Source organism: Argopecten irradians, chromosome 12, assembly GCF_041381155.1.
Source record: "Argopecten irradians isolate NY chromosome 12, Ai_NY, whole genome shotgun sequence".
Taxonomy (NCBI): Eukaryota; Metazoa; Mollusca; class Bivalvia; order Pectinida; family Pectinidae; genus Argopecten; species Argopecten irradians.
The window spans coordinates 4,969,322-4,997,275 of record NC_091145.1 but is presented as its reverse complement, the minus strand read 5'-3'; the positions used below and the strand labels follow the sequence as shown (position 1 = coordinate 4,997,275).

Here is a 27,954-nt window from a genome sequence, read left to right as displayed (position 1 = left end):
TTTCCTTGTCAGAAAACGAAGATTATGATAATGATATGTACACTTAGATTTTGTTGTTATAAATGTGTTGTCATATACACGGAAGAATATCGTTGACTGAAACAGTGGTTGCTAAAATTAGTTGCGTCTGCACTTATTTTATATTTCTGGAAGTGAGTCACATTTTTAATGACGTCATTCGGCAACAGCCAATCGAACCCGCCGTTGCATTTTCGTTTCGGTCTGCTTTTCGAGACATTTTCTAAAATGGCCGAAGGTGGTGTAGTCGAGATGTCGGAAGACACCGAGAAAATCCCCGATTGTGCGAAACAAAAGTCAGAAATCGCTAATCTGATGAAGAAATCTCTTAAGAAAGGAGATACATGGTATGTATTTGACATACTACTATATTTTTATATGATAGATTATGCTCCTTCGTGACCTGCAACAAGTCGGCGAGAGTTGACTTAGTGTAATGCAAAGTGTCAAATGTTGTGGTGAAATCACATACAGCCTACTCATCATTTCCGTGTGTAATTACAACTGCGCCCATCCTCAAGGCAATTCTTTTCAACATGAGATACAAACACAGTAATTGAAATATTGTGAGTTAAAACTTTAAAAGTTTTCGATTAAATGAATCGGAAACTTAAAATGTTTAAAGAGTGACACCACATGTGCTTTAGTGAAGAAGCAGAAAAATACCCTCCGAATCACTTATGCAGCTTACGTGCAGATAATTAAATAGTCTTAAGATATGTTTCTGGTAGAAGACTACCATGCTTATCTCCCAATAAAATGTCTGAAATTTGTGTGTGATCATAATTGTCGCCTGAAATTTTGCTGTATTTCCCAAATTTTATGTTAATATTTTCCAAAATAAAGAAAAAGTCATTAAAATATACACGCTTCAAGAAAGATGCAATGTATTGTTTTCACAATTGAAAAGGTACATGCCCCTGAAATTATTGAGTAAAAAAATCACTGTACATTTAAGATTTGTTGAAGAAAGTTCAGGTATGTTGTATTTGAATGTGTTACAATGTTTGCCATTTATTTCATTCTTAAAGACAGATAAAAGTATCCATATTGTCGCTCCCTCTGTTTACAGGTATTTGTTGGATACTAAATGGTACAAACAGTGGAAGAAGTATGTTGGGTACGACAGCTGGGATTCCTTCAGTGTGGGAGAGCAGAATGCTCACCCCGGGCCAATGGACAATACCCCACTTCTCAAAGGTAAATTACATCAAATGATTTGCTTTACACCCTCTTTAGAACCATATTTGTTTAGGACATGCCTGGTTTTGAACGTGAATGTGACCTAGGAGTAAAACCATCGAATAATGATATGGTCAGAACCTTGAAACTCTCCCACATGCATGGATTCCCTTATAGTTTTTGGCGAGGATCACCTCGCCATTGTGATCGTGGTTGCAAAATTCTCTTTCAGTCAATTTCCTCAATATGATTGGCTTAGAACTTGCTCGCAGATACTAGCGCTCCTAACGGCAGTGTATTCAACAACTTTGATTTTACCGGGAATTTTAAATAGCAAATTTTGAATATGAAAGTTACTGAGAAATAAGCGTATCTGTTAAATGTTGAAAAAATAGGAGAAGTAAGATAACTGCTTTCATATCCTTACCATATACACTATCCAAATGATCTTAGGTTGGAAAATTTTCACTTGAATTTGTTTACAATGTATTTAGACTTTCCGTCCCGAAAATGTTTTTAACAATGCATGAAAGACGTTTCGGTCCCGAAAATGCTTCGCTTCGCCCCACGCGTTTTGTCCCTACTAGTGACAATTATCCCGCAACGGAAAAAAATGAAATCAATGTTTCACCTCAAACATCAAAATTTTTACAATAATGAATTTTTGTAAATTTGAATCAGTATTAGTTCGGGAGCAAATAAAATCTCAGGACGAAATGGAGATTTGTTTATCACGGCGTTGGCTTAATGCCCCACAATGTACGTGTAAATCCACAATGGAAGAAAGACAACTCTAAGAAAATTTAAGGATAAACTTTGTAAAACTGATCAAATAGCGCGTGAGAGACGAGTGAACATTTTCTAAATGACCAAGCTGGCGTAATCTTCCAACTTACGGCAGTTAATAAGGTATGAAGATTTACCCACATCCATAATTATCGATCAATTTTTAATAAGCACATGGTATACATTATCAGATTATATTATAACATATTAAAGCACGTAATAGAGGTTGTCACTAAAAAACATTTTAGCCACTTTCATCACATGTAGCGCCTACAGGAGCTTGACGTTCCTGATAATATATATAACGTATTCAGTAAACAATACGTAATTATAACGAAGTATTTTTGGTCCGAATGACAAAAATCATACATAAAATGTTCGTATAACTCGAAGTGAGATTTTTTTGGACTACTTCATTTGTAAATAGATGAAAATGCCGATTTCTTTTTCATAATTCTTCGCGTAGAACGGCACTTAAAAAGCTGTTTCAATCTACAACAAACGTGGAGAAACGGTTAAATGTTTAGCAATTATCCTGAGTTATATTTTATCAACAATCATCAGAGATTAGTAATTAAAACTTACATAAACATACTCCCGATTCTCACTTGCATTGTGTGAATCACTCGAGCGGCAACTAATCTCTACCCACCTGGCACAGTCTTACAAAGGGGTGTTCTCTTAACGCCAACATATTTATCAACAACAGGTAGGTGTTGTTTTAGGAAACAATCGGAAGGCAATTATAATACTGTTTCATATAAGCTGTCTTTATTTTCACCTGTAAAGTCACTTGAGATTTACCTGTATTTCAATCAGTATCATAGGTAACATTGGTGGGTTTTTGGATAAAAATTCCTTCAATATATTCCGTATTATATACAACGTAAAATTATAAATCATTGATAATCAGTGCTTTAATATTGCTAAGAATTAATATGGAGCTACATGTGGATTATTAAGAACGATGCATTTTGAGTTCCAGGTGAAATATTTTTTTACAAATCATATCTCAATTTTATCAGAAAAACAGGTTTCTTGATCAGTGTATATTCTAATGTAACAGTATTCTGTTTTGACATAGGAGTTCCAGTAGGGCTACATTCTTAGCCAACTTTCATTTCTTGTGACCGTGCATAGTTGTGCGCAATGATTTCTCTTATCGCATAGACGTACACCGTGAAGTATTTGGTTAGAAAATGAGTGGAGAAAAACAATATCACAAAAGTTTAAATTAATATTGTCGGAAATTTTGACCTGTTGATTATAGTTTAATTTGGTAATCTATTGAAGCGGACACAAACACACATTATGATGTTTTATAAACATTGGTAATAAATATATCATTGGGGTTTAATGCTCTATATGTATTTTTGATACAAAATATTTTTAGAAGTCACTTAATAATGTAAAAATACTAAATGAAATGAGATTGAAGACTGTTACTTAGGGTCTTAACCATATTCATTTTAATACACAATATAGATGTTAATGTTGCAATACTGGCAAAATTATTTCAAGTCCATATGTTGAAGGTCTTGTAATTCTCAAAATGTTGCAAACTTTTAGTGCTCAGAATACCAAATTAACAGTTTTCTAAATTTTTTCTGTTTAAAGATTATAGTGTACATATACCAATTTGTATCTAGTAACAATGTTTGACCGAAATTCAACCATAGGAAAGAAATTTATATGTTATTTCTAACATTCACAAAAATATATAATTTTACTGCACTGTTAACGGACAACAGTTTAATTATTGGGTGCTCTTTTGCTATAATGATATACAAATGTACATGTACATTTACATTATAATGTAACATCACGCTGATCTAGAAATACCATCTTAGGATAAGAAAGCAGGAAAATTATATAATTATGATAAATGATGCATTCCTAATGCAACTTTCAAAATATATTGTATGTTCTGTTAACTTAAAAAGGTCAGTCAAGTACAAGTAAAATTTGGAAATCATATTTGACATAAATTCACTTACTCTTTGGTAGGTTATTAACGCAGATGTTACATGTACATGTACTATAATATGTATATAAGGTCACTTAACAGACATATATGGAAGACCTTGTGGAAATATATCACTTTTCAACAGGCAAAAGGCTTATATAATTTCAAACTTTTAATCAAATTAGTGTTACACTAAGTTGAAAACTGGATAATTCCTTTTTGGATTTTTTCTTTGATATTACTGAATGGTAAAGTTACTTCCATGTGAAATAAGTTTCAAAGAATTTTGCTTGATTTTAGTATCAATCTATTGAAAATCTAATGAGATTTATACCAGAGATTTTTAGATATATCCAAAGGAAATCTTTAAAATTACTATAAAATAAAAATCATTGGTGTAATTTAATTTTAAAGTTTCATTCTCATAGATTCTATTGCTTATATTTACAATAGATATTAAACAGAAACATATAACTTATGTATAAGTATGTATCTGATATAAAAAATGAACACATTATATGAAATGAAAATATAATCTCAATATACACTTAGATGATAGTATCAACACAAAAAAAAGTGTGTTTATATAAAAAAACTTTTTTTTAATTCTATCCAGGTATATATAACTGTGGACCCAATGGGGTCAGCCTTTAGGAAAAAGACTATAAAGCCCCTGACACACCAAACTACCCTACAGCTAAATCCAAAATGTTGGCGTTCAGATGATACACCCCATAGCAGAATGCAATCACACAAAAAGCCTACAACGATCACAGGTATTTTAGTGCGAGTTACATCGTTTGAGTATGAATCAATCACTAGATGTTTTTCTTTGAACTTTTTACTAACCCTCGCGCAAAAATAAACTTATCCACCGTGCCCATCGCACACATTGCATATGCTTATACTTATATACTTCTGTGGGTGCACATTAAGCAGATACATAATAATTTCAACTGTCTGTATTATCAATCAATTTATGAAAGAGACAAAAAACTCCAAAGAACAGGAAGGACTAAAGATCAACAAGAAGTGATAATTTTTCAATAATATTTACTCTAAAACTGGTATTGTGTTATTTAAAAAAAAATGTTTAATTTATATGATATTAGCCTTTTCGTGGAATTTACATCTGGTTAATACATATTAATGTTTTTACTTATGTTTTACAGAATGTCTACATGCAGAGTATAACATTTCCAATATTGAACCCGAGTCCAGGAGTAAAAAATAGTGTGAAGCACAAGTGTTATGAAAGAGAAAACATTTTTCAACTGTGGTAGCTTAATACTGTAATAGTTTTTGATATGAAAATAATTACTATCATCATATTCAAATTCCATGTATATAATACATTTAATGTTGTAAACATATTTGATCCAAATAATTACCATCATCATCTTCATTCCATATATACAATACACATTAGTGTTGTGATTTGTGAATTTTACTTTAATATGCATATACTTGGTATTTGTTTATTTTCTATGACATCTACATGCTTGAAATAAAAAGAATAAATAAAACATTAAATTTATAACACAATATGACATTAGTTGTTAATATTTTTAGAAAACATATTAAGATTATTGTTAATAATACACTTATCATCATCTTCGGCATACTTTATTCAAAATAAATTAGATATTAATTTGCATAACACAGGTTGTCTTATGTTTTCCCTCCTTGACTATCAATCTTCTCTGATCACTCTGAAAATGGTGATTTTACCTTTTTCGGTCGCCACATGAACTGCCTTAAATCAATTATATCCAATGCAATGAGGACAACTGCATTTATTATAAACGCTGTAAGGCAATTCTGCAAGATCAGCTTACATTGTTAATTTACATTGAACATATACATGCACAGTATGGTACCTTATTTATATCTCCTTTCCTATTTTCAATATACCTTGATGACTTGGAATCTTATCTGGCGGAAAAAGAATGTTAATTGTCTGACAACTATTGACAAATTATTTACAGATAATATTGAAATGTATCCCAAACTTTTATCATTTTATATGACGATGACACTGTTCTACAACAAATGTTAAACGGATTTGAATAATATTGCATTACATTGCATTATATGGAAATTATAATCTAATATATCAGAAAGATAAAAGTTGTAATATTCTCAAAACGTAAATTGGCCCAACAACACCAGTTTACGTTATGGGATATAGAATTATTTTGATAAGAAGGGTATACATATCTATGTATATTTTTTAACATTAATGGTAGCGTTTTTTAAAGAAAAGGAAAAAACTGCTGAACAAACAATTAAATCAGTGTCTACTATTTTTAAGAAACAAAGGAATGTATCCCTTCCTGTTGATTTTAAACTGAAAATATTTTAGTCACTTGTAATGCCAGTTTTATTATACTCATCAGAAGTAAGGGGATTTGAAAATACAAATATTGTAGAAAAAAATCATTTGTAATTTCCTCAAGTTAAAAAAGTGTATAAAACAATTCATGGTTTATGGCGAGCTAACAAGATACCCAATTGATATTGGAATAAAATGTAGAATGATTACTTTTTGGCATAATGTATACTTAACATGAAAATAGACCAGACGTTTTTAGCTCGCCTATTCGAAGAATAGGGGGAGCTAATGTTGTCACCCCGGCGTCGGCGTCGGCGTCAGCGTTGGCGTCCCATTTCACGTTAAAGTTTTTGAGCAAGCTTCTGTTTCGTCAATTGTTTAAGCTTAAATAATCATAAATGTTTCTGATTTTATTTTCCTAATGTGTATGGATGCTGAACGTGATAATTCAACCAATTTGGGGCCCTTTAGGGGTTTTTTGAGTCTGTTAATTTGTCATATTTCACGTTAAAGTTTTTGAGCAAGTTTCTATTTTGTCTATTGTTTAAGCTTAAGTCATCATAAATGTTTATGATTTTATTTTCCTAATGTGTATGGATGCTGAACGTGATAATACAACCAATTTGGGGCCCTTTAGGTTTTTTTTAGTCTGTTAATTTGTCATATTTCCATGTTTAAATAGTAAATACTTGAACAACAACTTCTTCTGAATAGGCGAGATTTGCTGTTCTCCGACAGCTCTTGTTTAAATGGCTGTAAGATGGTTAAGATATTTTATCAGAGCTAGTTTAAATCATGTTTGGATATATCAATCAACTTGCTGTTTTACAAAAGACTAATTACAAAAACTTGTTAAAAGTAGACCAATTGACCAGTTTATTCAGAAATGGTATGACTATATTGATAAGTCTTCTTGAGGACTGACATATTCTATATTTAAGACATTTTGGCATAGAAAAATATGCCTCTTGTCTGTCTCTGCTGCAAAACAATACTTGTTAACTGATACTTTGGTCCCAGGAAACTTAATGAGAATAGCAATTGAGAATGGACATTTTAATTGACATCAAATTAACAAGGAAAAGGTTTAAGATGCTATAAAGTCAGTTGGCATATAAGACCATAGGAAATATTAGAATGGGCTCCTAAGAGTTTAGTACATGTTTCTTATTTAACACCTTGGTGTCCAAGGAATCCTCAAAAGTCCAAACTGGAAGGAACACTAGCAAACTTTATTTCTTATTGTCCAAAAAATGTTGACTTTAGAAATATATCCTCCAATCATTGAGACCGAGCCATTTAGTACTTTCAGTACTTTGATTAAACTTGTGACCCAGTGGTTGGAGTTTTTAAAATCAAGGCTAGACTTACAATGGTTAACCTAAATACCCTAAACAGAGGTCCAGAAGATGAGGGTTGGTGACGCTGTAGCCACCAAAAGCCCCTGAAGCTTAAGTGTACCAATTATAAATTACTGAATTAAATGATGGAAAGAATATTTTTTTTTGAGATGCTCCGAAGAGCAATCAGCATATAAGAAAACAGTTCCTCGAGCTCTGCTTCTCCAGACAATATGTTTTCAGACATATAAATCTATATATTTTAATTTTGGTTTATTCCATATAAAGTTGCAATTTCATAATTTTTGAAGTTGGGAACTGTAGTCATTACTTACGCTAACTACTGTTGAATTAGAACCACTTATTATTAAAAATATGGAAAATATTTGTTAACGTTCTGTATTGCATTTGGCCGCCTGGGTGTGATATAGGGCCCATTCCCAATTGAAGATAGCCATAATTTTCTCCAAATCTGTGGTAAAAATTTTCCAATTAATACTTTCTATTTACAGTTTATGTGTCTATAAAATGATGTAACATGTCAAGAATCATATGCTGATACACATGATTTCCCTTGAGTAATAACGGTATGACAACATGCTTATAAGACTGCCAATTTCACTTGACATGGCTTGAAACTCCCAAGTCAAAAAGCCCTGTTTTTAAACCAGAGAAATAAATGACTGTCTATTGAAATTTGCAATCCAAAACCTATATAAACCACAATAATGTAACTTTTTATACTCTAAATACAAGTAAAAGAACATCATTTAAAATTGTCAGCATATTCTTATATTCTGGCAAAGTGCCTATAGGGATTTGAAATCTATGTGTATATATGTACCGATAACCTATGGATTAAGATTAACTATTTACTTCTCTTGACTAACTGGATAAGAGGTATTTGGGTACAAAGTATATATTCAATTATAAAACAAAGAAATTGTTTGATTTCTTGGCATATATTGGAAAAAAATATAGAAATTATGCAATAAAAAAGATGAGCAGAAAAACATGGTAATAGTGTGCAACATTTTGAAACAATTGTTTTAATATTACCAATGGTTAATTATATCAAATGGCATATGGAGCTGGAAGTTCATTCTGCATATATACCAAAAACTTCTCAGTCAATCTTGTTTGTTTATTGTTTTAAAACTTAAACTAGTATCTGGAGGAAATAATAGAAATATTTGATTATTTTGTTTATTGTTTTAAAAATTTAAACTAGTATCTGGAGGAAATAATAGAAATATTTGATTATTTAAAGATGCTCCACCGCTGACAAATGGTATATTTTCACTATAAAAAATAGGAGCAAACGATTTAGTATTTTTCTTCTGTTACAAAAGTTACTTACTTTACACCTTTACCACCATTGAAAAGTTTGAGCTTCTAATTTTACTTCAAGTTTAAAATATGAAAAATAATTAATTGCATCCCGAAAAAATTCCGTGGCACTATATTTATATGAAATGAAGTACTGATTGCACATGCGCCAAAGGCGAAATAAATTTTTTTGTGTTAATTAGGCATAAACATATACGATTAAACACAAATTATTGTTCAAATGATGAATACCATTTATGCTCTGTCGGCGGTGGAGCATCTTTAAGTCTTTTATATATTTGATTTCATATATATAACAATTTATTTATGTGGCAAAAATTAAAAAAATCAATTTTTGCTGTCTAATTAGAAGTTTAATAATATAATTAATTTGTAAAGGTTTTAATTTATCCCATATTGGCAGGCCTCAAAATGGCATTTGGAGATTACTAACCCCTTATATTATAGAAACAGTTTATGAACACCAGGTAGAATTTATAAGAAGTGTCAGAGTATTAAAGAAGAATAAAACTAGTCAATGGAATGTAATTATTGTAGAAGTATTATATTGATTTTCATAAATAGGGGGCAAAAGACTAATAGAGGAAAAATAATTGTCAATGTATTTATCTTGCCCTGCAGCTATATCTTTATACTAACTTAATACATCCTTAATGATAATTGAGCATGATGAAATAAAGATTTGATATCAACTTTTAACCACTTATTAGTTATTATTTTACCGGCGATCCTTTAATTTGTTGGTAAACAAGTTAATACCAGGGTAACAGGTAGATTAAATGCAATTGATTTTATTTGCATAACATGTTTTGAACACATACACTATGCTTGAAGATAGAAAAGTTTTAAATTACTATACAATTTTAAAGTTGCCTTTTTGAATTTTCATCAAAGATTAGGTCTGGGTTTATCAAATTACAGGTAAAAATATTTAGTAATCATTTTGGAAAGGATGACTTTTGAAATTTGTGATGCCTAATGTATCAATTAATTATGGCAAAATAACTTGTATGATGCATGTTCTGTTAATTAATTGACTGATTAATTATGTTATTTTGGTTAGTTTCTTAATTTGACTGACTGATTTACTCTTCTGAAGATGTCTTCCAAAGTCTCTATTCTGTATTTGCATATTACAGAGTTATGTTCCCTTGCGGATAGGTATTGATTGTGACGTCATGTGTTTGCAAGTGTAACGTCATACTTTTCTGAGAAATTGGCGTGAATTGTGCCCACAAAATAATGAAGTAACAATGAATACCTACCCGCAAGGGAGATAACTGTGTAATGTGGAAACAGGAATGGAAAAAAGGTGTCTCTACGGAATGAGATGTAGCAAGTACTGTGTAAAAAAGACTAGAGGTGTAACGATTCACTGATGCATCAATTGCATCGCTTGGTGGTGCATCGATGCATCGTATGCAATTTATAAGTATCGCGATACCTAAAAATCAAAATTAAACATTGGTTTATCTCCCTTGGTCAACGTCGGCGAAACGTTTGTTAGTATTATAACAAAATGGCAGAATCTCACGAGGAGCAAAACACTAAACTTGTGTCAGCGTCTGTGGCCTATAAGGCCACTTCCAGGTCATATTTCAAGTCTCTGTCTACTGAATCTAATAACGGAACATGGGAAATGGATAAAACTTAAGTCGAGAAATCATTATTGATTTTTATTTGATAATGTAATTATTCATTTCTGCAAGTTATTTCATAATGTCTATCAAAATATTGCGATACGTATCGTATCCTGAACCCTGTATCGGATACGTATCGTATCATCACATACCTTGCAATACGCAGCACTAAAATAGACTACTCTGGGTTAGTGTTATAATAAATGATTTATATTTGTAGAGGAGGAAGGGGGACTGAATGTATGATTTCTATTTGTAGAGGAGGAAGGGGAACTGAATGTATGATTTCTATTTGTAGAGGAGGAAGGGGGACTGAATGTATGATTTATATTTGTAGAGGAGGAAGGGGGACTGAATGTATGATTTCTATTTGTAGAGGAGGAAGGGGGACTGAATGTATGATTTATATTTGTAGAGGGGGAAGGGGGACTGAATGTATGATTTATATTTGTAGAGGGGGAAGGGGGACTGAATGTATGATTTGTATTTGTAGAGGAGGAAGGGGGACTGAATGTATGATTTATATTTGTAGAGGAGGAAGGGGGACTGAATGTATGATTTATATTTGTAGTGGAGGAAGGGGGACTGAATGTATGATCTATATTTGTAGAGGAGGAAGGGGGACTGAATGTATGATTTATATTTGTAGAGGAGGAAGGGGGACTGAATGTATGATTTCTATTTGTAGAGGAGGAAGCTAAGGGGGACTGAATGTATGATTTATATTTGTAGAGGAGGAAGGGGGACTGAATGTATGATTTATATTTGTAGAGGGGGAAGGGGGACTGAATGTATGATTTATATTGTAGAGGAGGAAGGGGGACTGAATGTATGATTTATATTTGTAGAGGAGGAAGGGGGACTGAATGTATGATTTATATTTGTAGAGGAGGAAGGGGGACTGAATGTATGATTTATATTTGTAGAGGAGGAAGGGGGACTGAATGTATGATTTATATTGTAGAGGAGGAAGGGGGACTGAATGTATGATTTATATTTGTAGAGGAGGAAGGGGACTGAATGTATGATTTATATTGTAGAGGAGGAAGGGGGACTGAATGTATGATTTATATTTGTAGAGGAGGAAGGGGGACTAAAACATCATCTGATTGAAGAGCTGGATTACATGTTACTGCCAGAAGAAGCCTGGGATAAGATGATGACTTGGTATGGTTTAGCCAAGGACCAGGTTAGTAGATATCACTATACCTTTATAGTGTGAGTAAAGTTGTATCGTAAAATGTATTTAACAGTAAATGTATGTTAGAATATACAGTATGTTGGAGCTCTTATTAGGGGCCCAGGTATATATTTTTGCATGTGATGGGAACTTTAATATAGGAGTTTCGAGATCCCAGAACAACGTGAGTAAAGTACGATTTACCTTAGTTTAGTTTCACCTTCTCATGATTATGACATTCCTAAAATCATGTCAAATGGTGACTTCATAATCACCGGATGGTGGGACTAATCAACGATAAATTGTGCTTTACCATGTTGTTTTAGGATCTAGAAGCCCCCGTATTCGCTGAATATTGTGCACATCAGATCTAAAGTGAGAATATGCATTTTGATATTAAATGAAATACATTTTCAAAGTTTGAAGATAACTCTTTAGTAACTTGTATATTTTGAATCTATTAAAAGATTAGTACATTAACCTCGCTCTTCATCAGGTATTAAAATTTTGATATTACAATATTTACCTGTATATTTATAAAAAAAAAAAAAATGCAAAGTTTATTGCAGGTTATATATTCCAATGTTTTGGTTATTAAATGTTTCTCTTATTTCTGTAGGAGGCCATATCAAGGGGTGTCATAGAACAGGGGACATTTGTTAAACACTTTAAGGTGGAAGTTTACCTTCTCGATGTGAAGCTGTGTCGCAACTCTGACCTGGAAACTGTGATAACCAAGCAATTTAGTCGAGTAGCCACTATAGGTTAGTCCCAAGCAAATCTTCATACAATAAAGATAAAATAATTAAAAAAAAATGCATTTATTAAAAATATGATCTTTTATTCTTCTTCAGGTAAAATCAGTCATTTTTGGCACTCAGCTATACTAGTCATTCTTTGGTACACATCAAATTTTTTATACCAATTTAATATCTTAATAAGAGAATTAATCATGATTTGAAAAATTTTCTGGCTAGGCTGTAAAAATAATGCTATTTTGTGAATGTTTTGTTTGAAGTCTGATAACATTCCTATTTACAGAAACAATTGAAAAAGAAATGAGAAATGTGTTTGAAATCCCTGAGGAGAAAGAAGTGAGATTATGGAATAAATACATGGCCAGTACGTATGAGCACCTGAACAAGCCCGCAGACACGTTACAGGACGCTGGGCTTTACACTGGTCAGGTAAGACGGTTGGCTTTTTTGGGAAAGGAAATCCTTCAAACAGACACTTTAAACTATACTGTATACCAATTGTAACTTTTTTCACCACGATCTGATTTTGTGTTTGATTCCTAACAAATTTTCACAATGGTTTATTTTCACGATTTAGAGTCATAGTGTTATACTGTGTAACCTTTACTTGACAATTTTTCTCAGCGATTAATTTTGGTGATTTCTATTTTCCTGCAAAACTTCATAGTGTATGAAAATAATTGGTTTACAGTATCAAATTAGCTAAACATGTTGATTTAAGAAAACTTTCTTCATAAACATGTTGTTTCAATCACAAATCTGACAGCTACCACCTACATATTCATGATATGTGTTTGTTTTGTGTTTTCAGACTATTGTAATAGAAGAAAAGAACGATGATGGGACTTGGCCGAGACAAGCTAAAAGGTAAATAACTTCGGTATCAAACTTAAAGTGCTAAAATAAGTAATTTTAATTTATTTTTGTGTTAATTAGGCATATATATACACGATTAACACCAATGTATGACTCATCAATTTCAAAACAAACAAAATCATTTTAAGTGTTATACCTGGTGTCAGAGTGGGCTTATCAACTAGTTTGCTCTCAACTTTATACACCCCTAAAATTTCATAATGATCTGTTCCAGACTGAGAATTAGAAGAGTTCATTTGTGTCTACAGGGGTGAATGAGTCAAAGAAACATAAAAAAAAAGACATATTTGTTATACATTTGAAGGAATTTGGTATTCAGATTACATAATATGTATTATGAAAATTAGAATTTAATGCTTATAAATGTAAGATATTATCCATTTCAGCACCAATACATACACTTCAACTTCAACTAGTACAAACTCGAGGTAAAAATTTTCTTACAGTTTTAATCACTATTAAACAGAAAAATAAATACTTCATTATACAGTTCTTGCATTTCAATTGATACCTTTGTAGTACAATTTTGTTCCATTTAGAAGGCTATTCCAACAAGTATGAAAATTTCACTATTCCAGCAAGTCTGAGAAAATTGCAATTAAAGATTCTCCACCGCTGACAAATATTATTTTTTCACTATCAAAAACAGGAGCAGACGATTTAGTATTTATCTTTAGTTACAAAAGTTACTTACTTTACACCATTACTACCATTGAAAAGTTTGAGCTCCTAATTTTACTTCAAATTAAAGATATAAAAAATAATTAATTGCATCCCGAAAAAAATCCGTGGCACTATATCCTATATGGAGTGTGAAGTACTGGTTGCACATGCACCAAAGGCGAAATAAATTATCTTATATTATTTTTTTGTGTTAATAAGACAGATATATACATGATTAAACACCAATTATTGTTCAAATGATGAATGTCATTTATGCTCTGTCGGCGGTGGAGCATCTTTAAAAGTTTAACGAAAATTTCAATTTTTATATTCTTTTATGAACAAACATGGTGGAAATTATGTTATTTTCACTGCATTAGATAGTGGGTATAATATTTCTGTGTACGAAGAAGATTTATTGATTTGTTGATAGGTCCAACAGTATCGGTAGTTCAAGCCATGACTCCAGTTCTGGATATAGTGGCGGTACATCTTACAACAGCTACTACAACAGTAGTAGTAGCAGCAGCTACGAGCCAGGGCGGGGACACGCCACCCCGGGGCTGTGTGGACTAGCTAACCTGGGCAACACCTGCTTCATGAACTCTGCTCTACAGGTAAGCTGTGTAATGGGAATAATTAACGTACTATATGTTACCTAATAACGTTTATGCTGGACTATTGTTTCTAATGGTGATGAAATGACGTCAAAAGATGACATCCCGCGCTAACGTCATTTCAGTGGGAAGATTACAAAGAATTAACTTTCCATAATCACTGAAGATACTAATCCCGCAAAAACGTTATTTGGTATCACATGGTACATGAATTATTCCCATTTTACAGTACAATGAAAAAAAAAGTTAAATATGTTTTTGCTGATTCTGTAGGCCGGATAGTTATATTATACATTAAATCATGAAATTCACCTAGTTCCAACCTATAAAAAATTATTCATGCCATCTGAATTAGTATGTGCTAACTCTAGATAAACATGGATTTAAGACAGTAGTAAAAAGCAGGGAAATAGGTCTGTATCACCATGTTAACACAGTATCATTAAAGTGAATAGTCTGGCAAAGAAAACCAGTCTAAATGCGTTCATTGGCCTTCCAAAAGTTCTCACATATTAATACGACGGTCAAGTTCTGCTTACGTTTCCCAGTTCTGACCATTGAAGTAAAGAAAAGTTGAAAGCATTGAAAGCGAGGCTGCGTGGAAATGTAACCACGGACATAGTGAGCCGGGAGGACGGTTTAGAATTTCCATACTTTAAATTAATTTCTTCGTACGCAGACAGATTTTGACGAGAGATTTTATTTTTCCATTTCATAAGAAATTATACTGGATACATTCACACCATTTTTACCGACTTTAGCCATCCTTGCCCGACTGTTCACTTTAAATAACATTTTCAGAAAAATCATAATGATATGTAAAAAAAAAAAAAAAATACATCCTTATTTTTTTCAGTGCATGAGCAATGTGCCTATGCTCACCCAGTATTTCCTCAATGATGAGTGGGTGAACGAGGTCAATGAGGACAACCCTCTTGGTATGAAGGGTGAGATTGCACGGTCGTTTGCTGAACTTGTCAAGACACTCTGGTCGGGCAAGTACAGCTATACAGCTCCAAGGAACTTCAAGGTGATTTGAATAGTCAATGTTATACAATTTCAATGTGTTTTGACTTGGTCAAGGAAAACTTTATCTTTGAATTAATCAAACAAACAAAAAATACATATTTTCATTTGCAGAAAGTGAAGCTTTGTTGAAATTAGATAGTTTTGCTTTATGTGAATATAACAGAAATTTTGACATGCAAAAATACTTTGATAAATGTTTAGTTTTACTTCTTGGTTGTCAGAAATATGATCATGATATTGAGTTTGTTTATAACATCATTTCCGATTTTACAGTATGACGATGTTTGATTTGTGCCACAGTTCTGTTTATGACATCGTTTCCGATTTTGCAGTATGCCGTTGGCCGATTTGCGCCGCAGTTCTCTGGTTTCCAACAGCAGGATTCCCAGGAGTTGATGGCCTTTCTGCTGGACGGACTTCATGAGGATCTCAATAGGATCCGTCAAAAACCCTATATAGAAATGAAAGATACCGACAACCGACCAGATAAGGTAAATGACATTGAAATTTACCGAAGAACATAATTTGTATACCAGTACGGTACAGATAAACAAGAGTATTAATGTCTGCTTCTTCGTGCAGAATATTCACTTAAATGTAGAGTATGGTTGTCTTTAAGGGATCTGTAGAGTATGGTTGCTTTAGGGGATCTTTTGGTAGTTTTGGTGTTGTGTCTGTTTAAGGAAATCAGTGCACATTATATAAAAATGTAGCATCTTATTAAAATGCTGAATAGTATAATTACTTCAGTAATAAGACTCACAAAGGTTTTATTTGTTGTATCATAAGTAGCAAAAAAAAAATCTATGATTTAAATGTCAGTAAAATTCATTAATGTGAATGAATGCCATAGTTTCCATGGATATTAAATTTAAGTCACTACCCTACTCTCACAGGAAAGTAGACATACTTCAATGCAGGTTGAAGATCCTTGAAATGTGTTTATCAGAAAAAAAATTATTCAAAAAAATATTCTCCTGAATAATATCTATATATTAATTTTACAGGAAGTGGCAAAGGAATCCTGGGAGAATTACAGGAAGAGGAACGATTCTGTGATAGTAGATACTTTTCATGGACTTTTAAAGTCCACTGTGCACTGTCCTGAGTGTGCTAAAATTTCTGTGACTTTTGACCCCTTCTGTTACCTCTCGTTACCCCTGCCAATCAAAAAGGAGCGACAGTTGGAAGTGTTCTGGGTACCAATTAGTCCCCAGAAAAAGCCTGTGCAGGTCTGTAGCTAGAGAATAAATGCGGTCATGTTCACAGGTTTTGGGCAGATGATTTGATAATTTTTTAGTCGCTAATAATTGAACAGTTTCTCAAAGGCTTTCTGAAGAAAATTAAATTTGAAATGTTCGATTGTTTCATCCTTCTGGTGGATAACTTGGAAGTCCTTCACATGTTTTTCATTTCTCAAGATATTGTGAATTTAACCTTGAATGAAATATTATTGTAAATTATTTTTATGGTTGTGTGGAAATGTCTTTTATTCTTTTCAGTTTAAATTAACCGTGCCAAAAATGGGAACTGTGTCAGATTTATGCAATGCCCTGTCAAATCATGTTCAGATTGAGCCAGACAAGGTAAGAAAAGTGTGTCATATTGATTCTGAAAATGCAGAATCTATCCCAAAAGATGTTTTTGGTAAAAAAATAAAAAACGAGGAAAAGACTTTTCACCATTGTTTGTCAGGCATTTAATGATATTTGATATTCTTTCTTCTGAAAATGAAATTAATATTTCAAATAAAGCTTTGCAAATATGTAACCCTGGTCAATACTAGCTGCAATATACCGCTCTAATAGAAAAAAATTCTCGGTTGAGCATCAGACTAGTAATCCATAGGCCCGGAGTTCAATCCCAGGCAGAGGCAGTGATTAAATTTAATATAAAGTCCTGCACCCTGTTATAAATATAATATGTAATTTAGATTGACCAAATAAAATCCCTTATGACATTTGGATTTTGGTATAGGATTGTCCCTGTGGTCTTTAACACCTATTGACGGTGAACTATTTGTAAAAACCTTCTCCTTGACCAAAGTACTTTAACTTTAGAAGAGCGGCTTTTGTATTTAATATATATCTACCTTGTTACAAGATTTCTCTAATGTCTAAACAAATGAGAATATTGTTTGTTTAGCACCATACAGTCTCCATTTAATATATTATTTTTGTTTTTTTTCCAGATGGCCGTTACTGATGTATATAGTCACCGATTCCACAAAATTTTCTCTCATGACGACACACTAAACAATATATTAGACAGAGATGACATATTTGTGTAAGTATGGCGAGAATAAGACTAATAGAATCTTTCACCCCCTTTGGGTTGAAACAGGAGAATCTTATCTCGAGGGTTGAGATGTCCTGTCTCACCCCAAAGAGAGTGAATGATTCTTTTTCTCTTACCCTGTGCACCATTTTGTGTCACTTACGTAAGCGAGGATGACGTGACCTCAATGAGTCGCTGTCTTTGTGACATCATTTCATTGTTGTTGTGATGTTATAATACCTTTACTGCGACGTCATGATACTGTTGTCGTGACGTCATACAATTATTAAGCATGTGCAAAGATCTCGTGTAGCTTGTCTTTACCCTAGGATGAGATAGAAAATGAAATTGGTATCTAATAATTTCATTATTCAATGTATTAAAAGTTTGGAGGTTATCAGACATGACGATGTATGTAATTACGTTATGATTGTACGTCAAGATGTAATGCATCTCTTCAGGAGTTTCATAATAATGTTGTCCTGTTATAAACCCGATATACTGAAGATAAATTACTTCAATTTTGACCTTCAAAGTGTGATTTACATTATTTTAGTAATTGAAATCTGTCAGTTTAATAAGATAAACAATCAGTGTACTGATATGTATCTAGTATGTAATGTGTTTTATACAAAGTTTTGATATTAGATTGTTTTTCTGCAGTAATGTTATTGTAATAAAAAAAATAGTTTGCCCCTTTTCAACACTCCTCTTATTGTTCAACTTATCTCTGGTTTATTTGCACGACTCTTGATTAGGTTATATATCGACAAGTACATACTTACAAACCCTCCCTATTTTGGAGGGATACACCCGATTTTGAACCCCCATTTTAGGCCATTTTAGCAAGTCCAAAATGTCAAAAATCTGACTATACCATCAGAAAGAACAGGTCAAAATATGCAAAAATCAACTTAATAATTTAATTTCTTCATAGGGGGTTACTAAGTAGACTTTCTTGAGGTTAAAAGTTTAAACATGTGAAATTACCCCTATGGAAATTTCGAAAAGTTGACAATTATGCTGGTATCTGTCGACCATCAGTTTAATCATTCAGAGGAGGATGTATATATTTTTACAGGTATGAGGTACCAGTTGCGTGGGATGACCCCGATACTGTCATTGTGCCTATCTATATGAGAGAGAAGAGGTAAGTTTTGTCGCATACATCGACAGACAACACATTGTTCTTCCCCTTATACAAATCAAACAATCAGTTTTATCTATGTGGTAATAACACAAAAAAAAGAGTTAAGAGAATAAAAGTTAAGTGAAGAATTCTTTATTGATAGCCATCCAAGAAATGTCTTCTATTAAAAATGACCTGATCAAAATTTGTTATTGTTATTTCAGACTGAAGAAGGCCCTATAGTGGCTGAATATATATTCCATAGAAATGATTTGATTTTACTTTGAATTTATTTTGGCCTTTTATTTTGGATTATTAATGTACTAGCTTTATACCGTTTTCACCTCATTATGATCCAAATTCAGAGCTGCAAGTTTTACTCCCATGCCATGAAATGAGTGGGGTATATTGTCACCAATATCATGTCTTGGCTTCTGGTCTGTTCCGGCTTGATAAATGTAGGCAATGCCATTTTAGTTAATTGTGACTTTTACATCATTTGTAGAGTGAAAAACCAGTACTCTAATTACCAGATGTCGACATACCAACTGTTCGGCCAGCCCCTACTTCTCCCCGTCCCACGACGGGAATGTACCTATCAAATCCTCTACAACCAGCTGCTACAGAGAGTCTCGTAAGTATAGCATGTCTCTGTACAGGTCTGTAGAATTTGTCATTCTGATCTCATGGATTAAGATATCACTTTGATTTGGATGATTCCAGTAAAACATCTACACCTGAGCCATACTCGCTTTGCCCTCTTCTACTTCTAGAATAAAACTTCCGATCATTTGATTTGTAAGCTCTTCTGCTTCTTGAAGCTGTTACTTCTATAAGATTAAAGATCTTCTGAGAAGGCTTTTCTTCTTAGAAGAGTGAAAATCTTGTTTGCCTCAGGATTGCTGGGCTTGTTTCACACTGAATGAATGCAAAAAAAAAAAAAAAAAAGATGGAAAGGTTTTCAGAATGTAGTTGTCTTATGGTCAGATACATGTCAGATATAGATTTAACTAAAGTTTTGCTTTCTGGATACTTTTCCGGTTCCAATTCTTCATCTTTATTTTAGACTCAAAAGCATTTTGTTCACGGTCACATTACCATTTTGAAAAAGAGCATTTCATTCTCCTACATCTGTTACACATCTGATGCTAATTGTTTTCTGTACTGACAAAAGATTTGAACCCTAGTTATTCTCCAAAGACAACTCACATATTATAGCATATGTCTCCATATTATGGCATATGTCTCCATATTATGACATATGTCTCCATATTATGGCATATGTCTCAATATTAAGGCATATGTCTCCATATAATGGCTTATATCTCCATATTGTGACATATGTCTCCATATTAAGGCATACGTCTCCATATTATAGCATATGGCTCCATATTATGGCATATGTCTCTATAATATGGCATATGTCTCCATGTTATGGCATATGCCTCGATGTTATGGCATATGGCTCCATATTAAGGCATGTGTCTCTATATTATGGCATATGGCTCGATATTATTGCATATGTCTCTTTATACATTTCTATAATATTTACGTGATGATTGTACAGGCGGTACGTGAAGGTTCCTGAGAATGCAGGGTGTTGGTGGAAGGAAGTGAATGAACAGGATGGCCAAATGACGGACAGTAGTGATGGAAAGGAGAATGGCGAGAAAGATGTGATTAGTAATGAGGAACCAGTGAAGGAGAACGGGATGGCGGTGGACCAGAAACAGATCAACGGAGGTAATGTACAGGTGTAGCTGTAGTTGTGCTACATCATATTTATAGGTATATGTGGGGAAAGATTGCCAGAGTTGCCTTAGGAAAACAGGAACAGGGTGGCCTATTTATTAAGTTGTCTCAACATACTGTATTTGACCTAATAAGTGCCCAGGGAGTTTAAATGAAAAGGTGCTTAATAAGACAAAATTGTTGTAAACTTATTTAGTTTTTGTCTTTATTTATGCCCGGGCAATTGAAAATGAGGTTGAAAGGGATATGGGCACTTATTGGGTCGAATACGTTATTACCATTAACCCACACCTTTTGGTTGGGAGTTTGAATCCCATGTTGGGCAGTTGCCTGGTACTGACCGCTGATTGGTGGTTTTTCTCTTGAAACACTGGTTTTCTTCCACCATCGAATCTGGCACATCCTTACATGACCCTGACTGTTAATAGGATGTAAAACTAAACACACCAAACCTTAGGAAAACCTCAGACCCATGACCGCTACCTGACAACTGCCACAGGTAGGCCTTAAAACTGACCTGGAGTTGTAGGGCTAGCTGAAGAATCCTAGACCTTTGTTTTGTTGTTTTTTACAGCCTACTACATGATAACATTATATCCTTGCAGATGCTAATGAGATGGAAATCTCAGCTGCCAATGGAAGTAAAGAAACAGAGGAAAAACAAAGCAGTGAAAACACAGATGAAAGCATGGAGCCACCACCGCTGTTTAAATTTAGGATGGTCAATTCCTACGGAAGTGCAGAAATAGACCATAAATTAAAAAATGACGGAAATCCACTACGTCTTCATAGTAAGTTCATATTCCAGAAGCTTAAAATGTCACATTTCATGATCATAATACAAGAAATACCAATTACTGGTTATAGTATTTGTTTCTGAGGAGAATCACGTCCAGTTATATGCTTATATTTTGATTCCATGTATTTTGATAACATCCGCAACAAAGTTAAGGGGGGAGGGAGGAGTGTATACTGGAATTTGGTAGTCCGTCTGTCTATGGACACAACTTTGTGCGGCGAACTCCTCCTTAACTACTTGACATATTTTGATAAAATTTGGTACACAGAGCCTCGACATAAAGGGGAGTTGAGTAAGGTATATTGGGTTCTATAATGCAGTTATTACTAAATTTGTGCAGTATTAGTCGTCCACTCTGATGACAGTTCTAGTTTGTGTTAAATTCCTTTATGACATTTTTCGCATTATGTTTACAGACCGTACACATATAGCAGTGGACTGGCATCCACTAGCCAAGGAGAAATTTTATGATGAACAAGCTGCAGAGGTAAGCATGCCACAATGTCAGTAATCCAGGTGTAATTTGTTCAATAGTTCTTCAAAATCTTCTGGTTCTAATCTGTGTCCTTTGATCTTCACTTACTCTGTAAGCTCATTCATCCCTGAAAACGCATTTGGACTCTTCTAATTAAAAAGCAGGAACAGTTCATTATGAATATTTAGGGGTGAATGAATTAATAAACAAAAAAAGCCAAATCTGTCCAGAGTGATAAGCTCATTCATCCCTGAAGACACGTTTGGACTGTTCTTATTAAAAGGCAGGAACTGTTCATTATGAATATTTAGGGGTGAAACAAAAAAAGCCAAATTGTTGTAGGACCTGGAGCAGCACGAGTCCGTGAAACAGAGGATCCAGAGAAAACAAGTGCTGCAGCTAGATGATTGTCTGGAACTCTTCACCAGAGTCGAACAACTCGGCGAAAATGATCTATGGTAAATCTTCCTCCCAATATTTCTCGTCATTATCCACGCTGAGAAGATACATCTTAAACAATAGCTCAAATGAGAGTTATTTATCCGTACTTTGTTACAGATTAATGAGAAATTTTAAATGTAGTCTGTTACTGTTAAGTGTGCTTTGCTAATATGAGATAAGGTTTTGGTTGTTTGTGATATGAAAATTGAGAATCTTGCAAGTTATCTGCTGCCCACAAAATTTCGATTTTCGTACCATAGACAGATATTGTTATCTTGAAGTAAGTTTGACAACAATAACTTACAAATTAATCTAGTGTTATAAAAACTTGGCTATAAGAGAGTTTAAATATTTAAATTAGTGCAGTGTTTGGTCAGGACCAAAAAATAATAAAAACAAGATTGATAACTATTAAAGAAGCCAAAATCTATTTAAGGTATTGTCCCCAGTGTAAGAAACATCAGCAGGCCACTAAGAAGTTTGACTTGTGGTCACTGCCTGATGTTCTCATCATTCATCTGAAGCGATTCTCCTACAACCGTTACTACCGGGACAAGATTGACACTCTCATTGAGTTCCCATACAAGTAAGTAACAGCATAGCCCCCCCACCCCCCCTGTAAGTATCAGCATTACCTGCGTGTGGACCTTTTCTATCACAATTGATTCACGAAAAAAATTATTACTGTTAAGTGTTATGAGTATTGTTTTTGCCAATTTTTGTCAGTGAGAAAAGCTGAAACAAAATTATCATTAAAACTTTGCGTTTTCATTACTTCCTTGCCCTATGAAACCTTCTGCTTTTGTAGCCACATCGACCAAGTGGCTTTTATAATTGATGTTAGGCAGTTTGTTGGTACTGACTGTAGATCTGTGGTTTTTCCCTGGATGCTCCAGCTTTCCACCATCTCCTACACCTGATTCCAGACATTAAGCATAAATAAACTTGTCTGTTACAGAGGGCTGAATCTGAAGAAGTACTTGATCAACAAAGAACACGGAGCCGTGACCTATGACCTTATAGCCGTCACCAACCACTATGGCGGTTTAGGGGGAGGTCACTGTGAGTATCAAACTTTCAATTCGAAAAAAAGTCCTGGTATGCAATAATGTATAAAGCATTATAGAGGTCTCATTTTAACTTTATGCATAATTAATTGTCACATGTATTTTACATCCTTTTCTTGAGCTATAAACAAGAGATTTTCTGGTCCTGATTTCTTGAAACAAACTTAAGTCAAAAACCGACTTAAGTCAAAATTTTTTGTATAAGTTACATAAGGAGAACAACTTCAGTCTGCACTTTTGTTTCAAGAAATCTGGGTCTGACCATGCACTTTCATCCTGTTACAGACACTGCCTACGGAAAACATATGGAGGACGACGAATGGCATTACTATGACGACTCAAGTGTGTCATCGGCATCAGAGGAAGATGTCACGGTAAGAAATCGGCTTACTTTTCTATCTCCATTACTGAAGAACTCCAATTTAATAGTAAAGTTTTACATGACGTTTACCCTTTAGGGAGAATTTCTATCAAAAAAGACCAAGAAAAATAATGGTCAGACACCAAACAAATTCCAATACCTTATGATTATATAAAGCTTGGAGTTTACGGTCAAGCTAGTAGCCATTGCATCTTAACTAATAAAATAACTTTCATAGAAAAAGTGTACATGACATTTCTTAATCGTTTTGAACAAAATATTTATTTATATACATGTATTTGAATCTATGAAATAGGTTAAAATGAAATACTACTAGTTTTCGTTTTTTTACACCATTATAAAATATATATTGAACTTTCTTCTTCAGTCAAAGGCTGCCTATGTGCTTGTATATCAAAAGCAGGGGACTAGAACTAAACAATTGAAATGTAAACAGAATTGCCACGCCGCTGGTGGGGCCATGGAGAACGGTAGTTCTAACAGTATGAGTGACGAGGAAATGGAAACCACGTAGGGTTTAGCTGCACATAGAGGATTTAACCTTGAGATGTGACAATTGACCTTGACAAGGATGTGACATAAAATGTGATAAAAGGATTCGTTTGATGTTTGTAGTTTTATCGATTCAATACGAACAAAGAGCACTACATGCTAGAGGATTCTGGAAATTGTGATTTACTTCAATGAAGTGGATGGTACTTGTTTCAAATAGACTTGGTAGAGAACGAGCACTGAAAGATACACAGTTGTGCTTTGTTCTCCGTAAAGCTCGTTTGTGTGTTACCTGTGTGTGGAATTACAGGTAGTTTCATAGGTTTCCCTCTCAGGTTCTTTATGATAACTAGTAATATAAGTTTTGAAGGCCAATTTAATTTTCTTCCTTCGGTAATTGAATTGTAACGCCTATCAAATTAAACAGAGAAAAATTCCTACTTACTGATTACTCATTAATTATCAATACAGAAAGACAAGTGATTTGCCATAGAATTTATTTATTTAATTAGTGCTTAGGAGACCACACAGCAAAAACCACAAGTCAATGCTCAAATGTTACAAATGTCAAAAAAGGGGGCAGGAGACTGGTTTAGTCAAACAAGTAAATTACCCCATCAGCAGGTCGTAGTTGTATGTTGTGTTGTAGCATTGCTTTTAAAAATGGATATTCTCCAGAATATTCAACTTGAAAGCCAAACGTGCCAGCTGCAATAAAGAAGAAAGGACAATTTCTATCCTATTTATATGACTTGTGGTCCAGAACATGTGACAAGTCCTATCTTGGCTCACGTGAGTCCTACTTTACTGGATCCTCTCTGTCCTATCTTGGCTCACGTGAGTCCTACATTACTGGATCCTCTCTGTCCTATCTTGGCTCACGTGAGTCCTACTTTACTGGATCCTCTCTGTCCTATCTTGGCTCACGTGAGTCCTACATTACTGGATCCTCTCTGTCCTATGTAACTTAGGACCTGACTGTTGCTCGACCTGACTGTGCTCTAAGAGCATAGATATGTATTTGTAATGTACTAGATTTAAGGCAGTTATACTGTCCCGTAGTTGTACAAAAGAAACATCACTTAGAAGTGTTTATTGTAAAATAGTGTACTTTGTAAATATGTTGGTTTTCTGTAAATATATCTGAATAAACAATGTATTGCATATGTGGTACTAGTTTAAGGGTCTAACTTTGTATCAAAATTCTTTCAAATTAAAATAAGAGTGTTTCTTTGCCATACTCTACTCCACATTTATAAGCAAAGACGCTTTTCAGTTTTATTGAGACCCAAAAAATATGAATTTTAAATTGATTTTCTGTATGATAGAAGTCAAGAACGTTAAAATAGAAATCAAGATTTTTTTTAAGTGTGTATATATATACACTATACTGAACTTCATATAATCGTCTAGCAAACAATGGGAACTTGGTACATATATATATTATATTTATACAGCTTGTATTTAAGCTTTATAAACTAAATTCATTTATGAAAAAAACTATCATTTGTTGACTACATTGAGATCAATTATTTACAATAATAAGGATGTGTCAGTGATGTTTGTAGGCAGATAACACAGATACAGTTGTGATACATTCAAATTCTCAAACTTTTGCAGACCAAATATAATGATGTGACAATTATTTATTGCATTTCATTTTACCTTAGATGACGGAATTTGATCCTTAGCACTCAGATTCAGACTCAGGACCTACACATACGGTATAAGAATATATCCTTAGACATTGACACTTTGGCCGTTTTCAATTATGCGGTTTGACTGGTTGGATTTAGTTATTCATTTATGAATTAAAAGACACCTGGTGATTTTAAATTGTTTTCAGATGAGCAATAACAAAGCCCTCACAGGCCTGTATCAAAAACTGCAGGTCCGCCAGGATTTATACTTGAAATAATGACTTAACAAATGGTCGAACCAGTTGTTCTGAATAAACAAAAATGGCCCAAGTTTGTATAGACAATTTTTACAGACAGAAGTTTGATCTTTGTAAACTGATGTAGAAGCTGGTCATAAACTTGAAACTGTGTTCATGTGTTGAATTAAATTGTGTGATTTAAATAATGATTTGATAGTAACATTCTTCTGACTGCTTTTGTTTGTTTCATTCTTGGTATGTCTTAGAAACGATTGTGCGACTCTTTGAAGGTGTCTTTATGTTAAACATAAATTAAAGGTATGATGGTTAATGCAGATGTTCCATGTACTGTATGTCTGAAAGTGGATAATAGTTGTCTGTGTTGTCAAGTTGCTTGAATGATTTGGCTATTGTTATGAAAGTTTAACATATTTATATCATAAATGCTGTGATTATTTTCTGATATTTGTTAGAATTGGTCATTTGATGATTAAAAAAACCAACTTTTTATTTCATATGAAAGACAAGTTTGAAGGAAAATTTAGTTTTTATTCTAGTTTAGATTAAATAGTTCTTGTAAAAATGTGCTTGCAAGATCACTAGGATTAGGAAAAGTTAAACACCTTTGCTCTTTGACCTTTGACCAGAGGTTGTATTTGTGTTGAGTGTATCCAGGTAGACTATTATTTGGCTGACCGTATGCTGTGTGAAATCTTTTGATTTGGTAAATGAATTGTAATATTTAGAATTTCAATGTTTCATTTTCATTTTCACAATAGTAGTTATATAACTGCCGATTAATGAAACTTACTCATCTTCCTCAATTTGGTTGCGTTCATTCTGTAATATCTTGTTTGGTATTTTTGTGTACTAAGTACATGTTAGAGAAAGACAGACAAACACATTGCAGAGTGGATACATTATGTGGATATTAGAATATATAAGGTCTAAGATATTTGTACAAGCATCTGATTGATTGATATATGACTGGTTCTAATTTTTACTATAAAAACAAGCTCATTGTCTTGATGTTATCCCAAGTATTATTAAAGTAAAATTGACTTAACTGTGCTAAAACTTTTGAGTTATCCGAGTACTTGAATGAGGACGGCTCAAAATTTACCAGAAACTTCAAAAATACTTTTACATGTGTGAGATACATATATTGATGAGGTTCAACTAAACAAACTTCATTGAATTCTGAAGCAAATTACTGAGTTATCAGCTCTTTGGAGTAGGTATTCCTTGAAAAAAATGACCATGCTCACAAACATGCGACATAACTATTGATACCTACTGACATTAGCAGATATGTCTGTTAATACAGAATATACATATTTATGATATGTCGACGAGTGTGATTTGTAGTACTAGATTTCCTTGAACTCATTTGAACCCTTTACAAATGTGAACTAATTACTGGCCATGATAATATGTGATTTTCTGTATCCACTTTACGTATGGTGTAGTTCTAAAGTAAGTTGTAAAATTTTAATTACAAATAAATTATTTATGAACATG

General features: G+C 33.4%; 2 protein-coding genes across 3 annotated transcripts in view; both read left to right on the top strand.

Annotated features, from left to right (window-relative positions):
• LOC138336283 (glucose-6-phosphate 1-dehydrogenase-like) overlaps positions 1–27,954 on the top strand; it is a 104,620-nt gene that overhangs the window by 65,666 nt on the left and 11,000 nt on the right. The gene's annotated exons all lie outside the window — the stretch shown is intronic.
• On the top strand, positions 213–27,954 carry LOC138336282 (ubiquitin carboxyl-terminal hydrolase 15-like). Of its 2 annotated transcripts, XM_069285709.1 has the most exons (23): positions 213–365; positions 1,091–1,218; positions 11,697–11,806; positions 12,417–12,561; positions 12,839–12,984; positions 13,367–13,422; positions 13,818–13,859; positions 14,528–14,711; positions 15,568–15,741; positions 16,073–16,231; positions 16,748–16,972; positions 17,243–17,326; positions 17,932–18,026; positions 19,099–19,167; positions 19,652–19,780; positions 20,714–20,889; positions 21,504–21,689; positions 22,114–22,184; positions 22,515–22,630; positions 23,050–23,199; positions 23,572–23,675; positions 23,966–24,054; positions 24,430–27,954. In XM_069285709.1, exons 1-23 carry the CDS (start codon positions 247–249, stop codon positions 24,574–24,576), a joined length of 2,904 nt encoding a protein of 967 aa, XP_069141810.1. In that variant the 5' UTR covers positions 213–246; the 3' UTR covers positions 24,577–27,954. The 2 variants fall into 2 exon arrangements, with proteins under 2 accessions (XP_069141810.1, XP_069141811.1); XM_069285710.1 differs by lacking the exon at positions 13,818–13,859.

What these genes read in the sequence shown, in the direction of transcription:
- LOC138336282 (XM_069285709.1), top strand. Translation starts at nt 247, where the DNA reads ATGGCCGAAGGTGGTGTAGTCGAGATGTCGGAAGACACCGAGAAAATC. An exon ending in TTCAGATTGAGCCAGACAAG is followed by an intron (nt 17,327 to 17,931) that starts GTAAGAAAAGTG and finishes TTTTTTTTCCAG; the next exon opens with ATGGCCGTTACTGATGTATA. An exon ending in GACAGAGATGACATATTTGT is followed by an intron (nt 18,027 to 19,098) that starts GTAAGTATGGCG and finishes ATATTTTTACAG; the next exon opens with GTATGAGGTACCAGTTGCGT.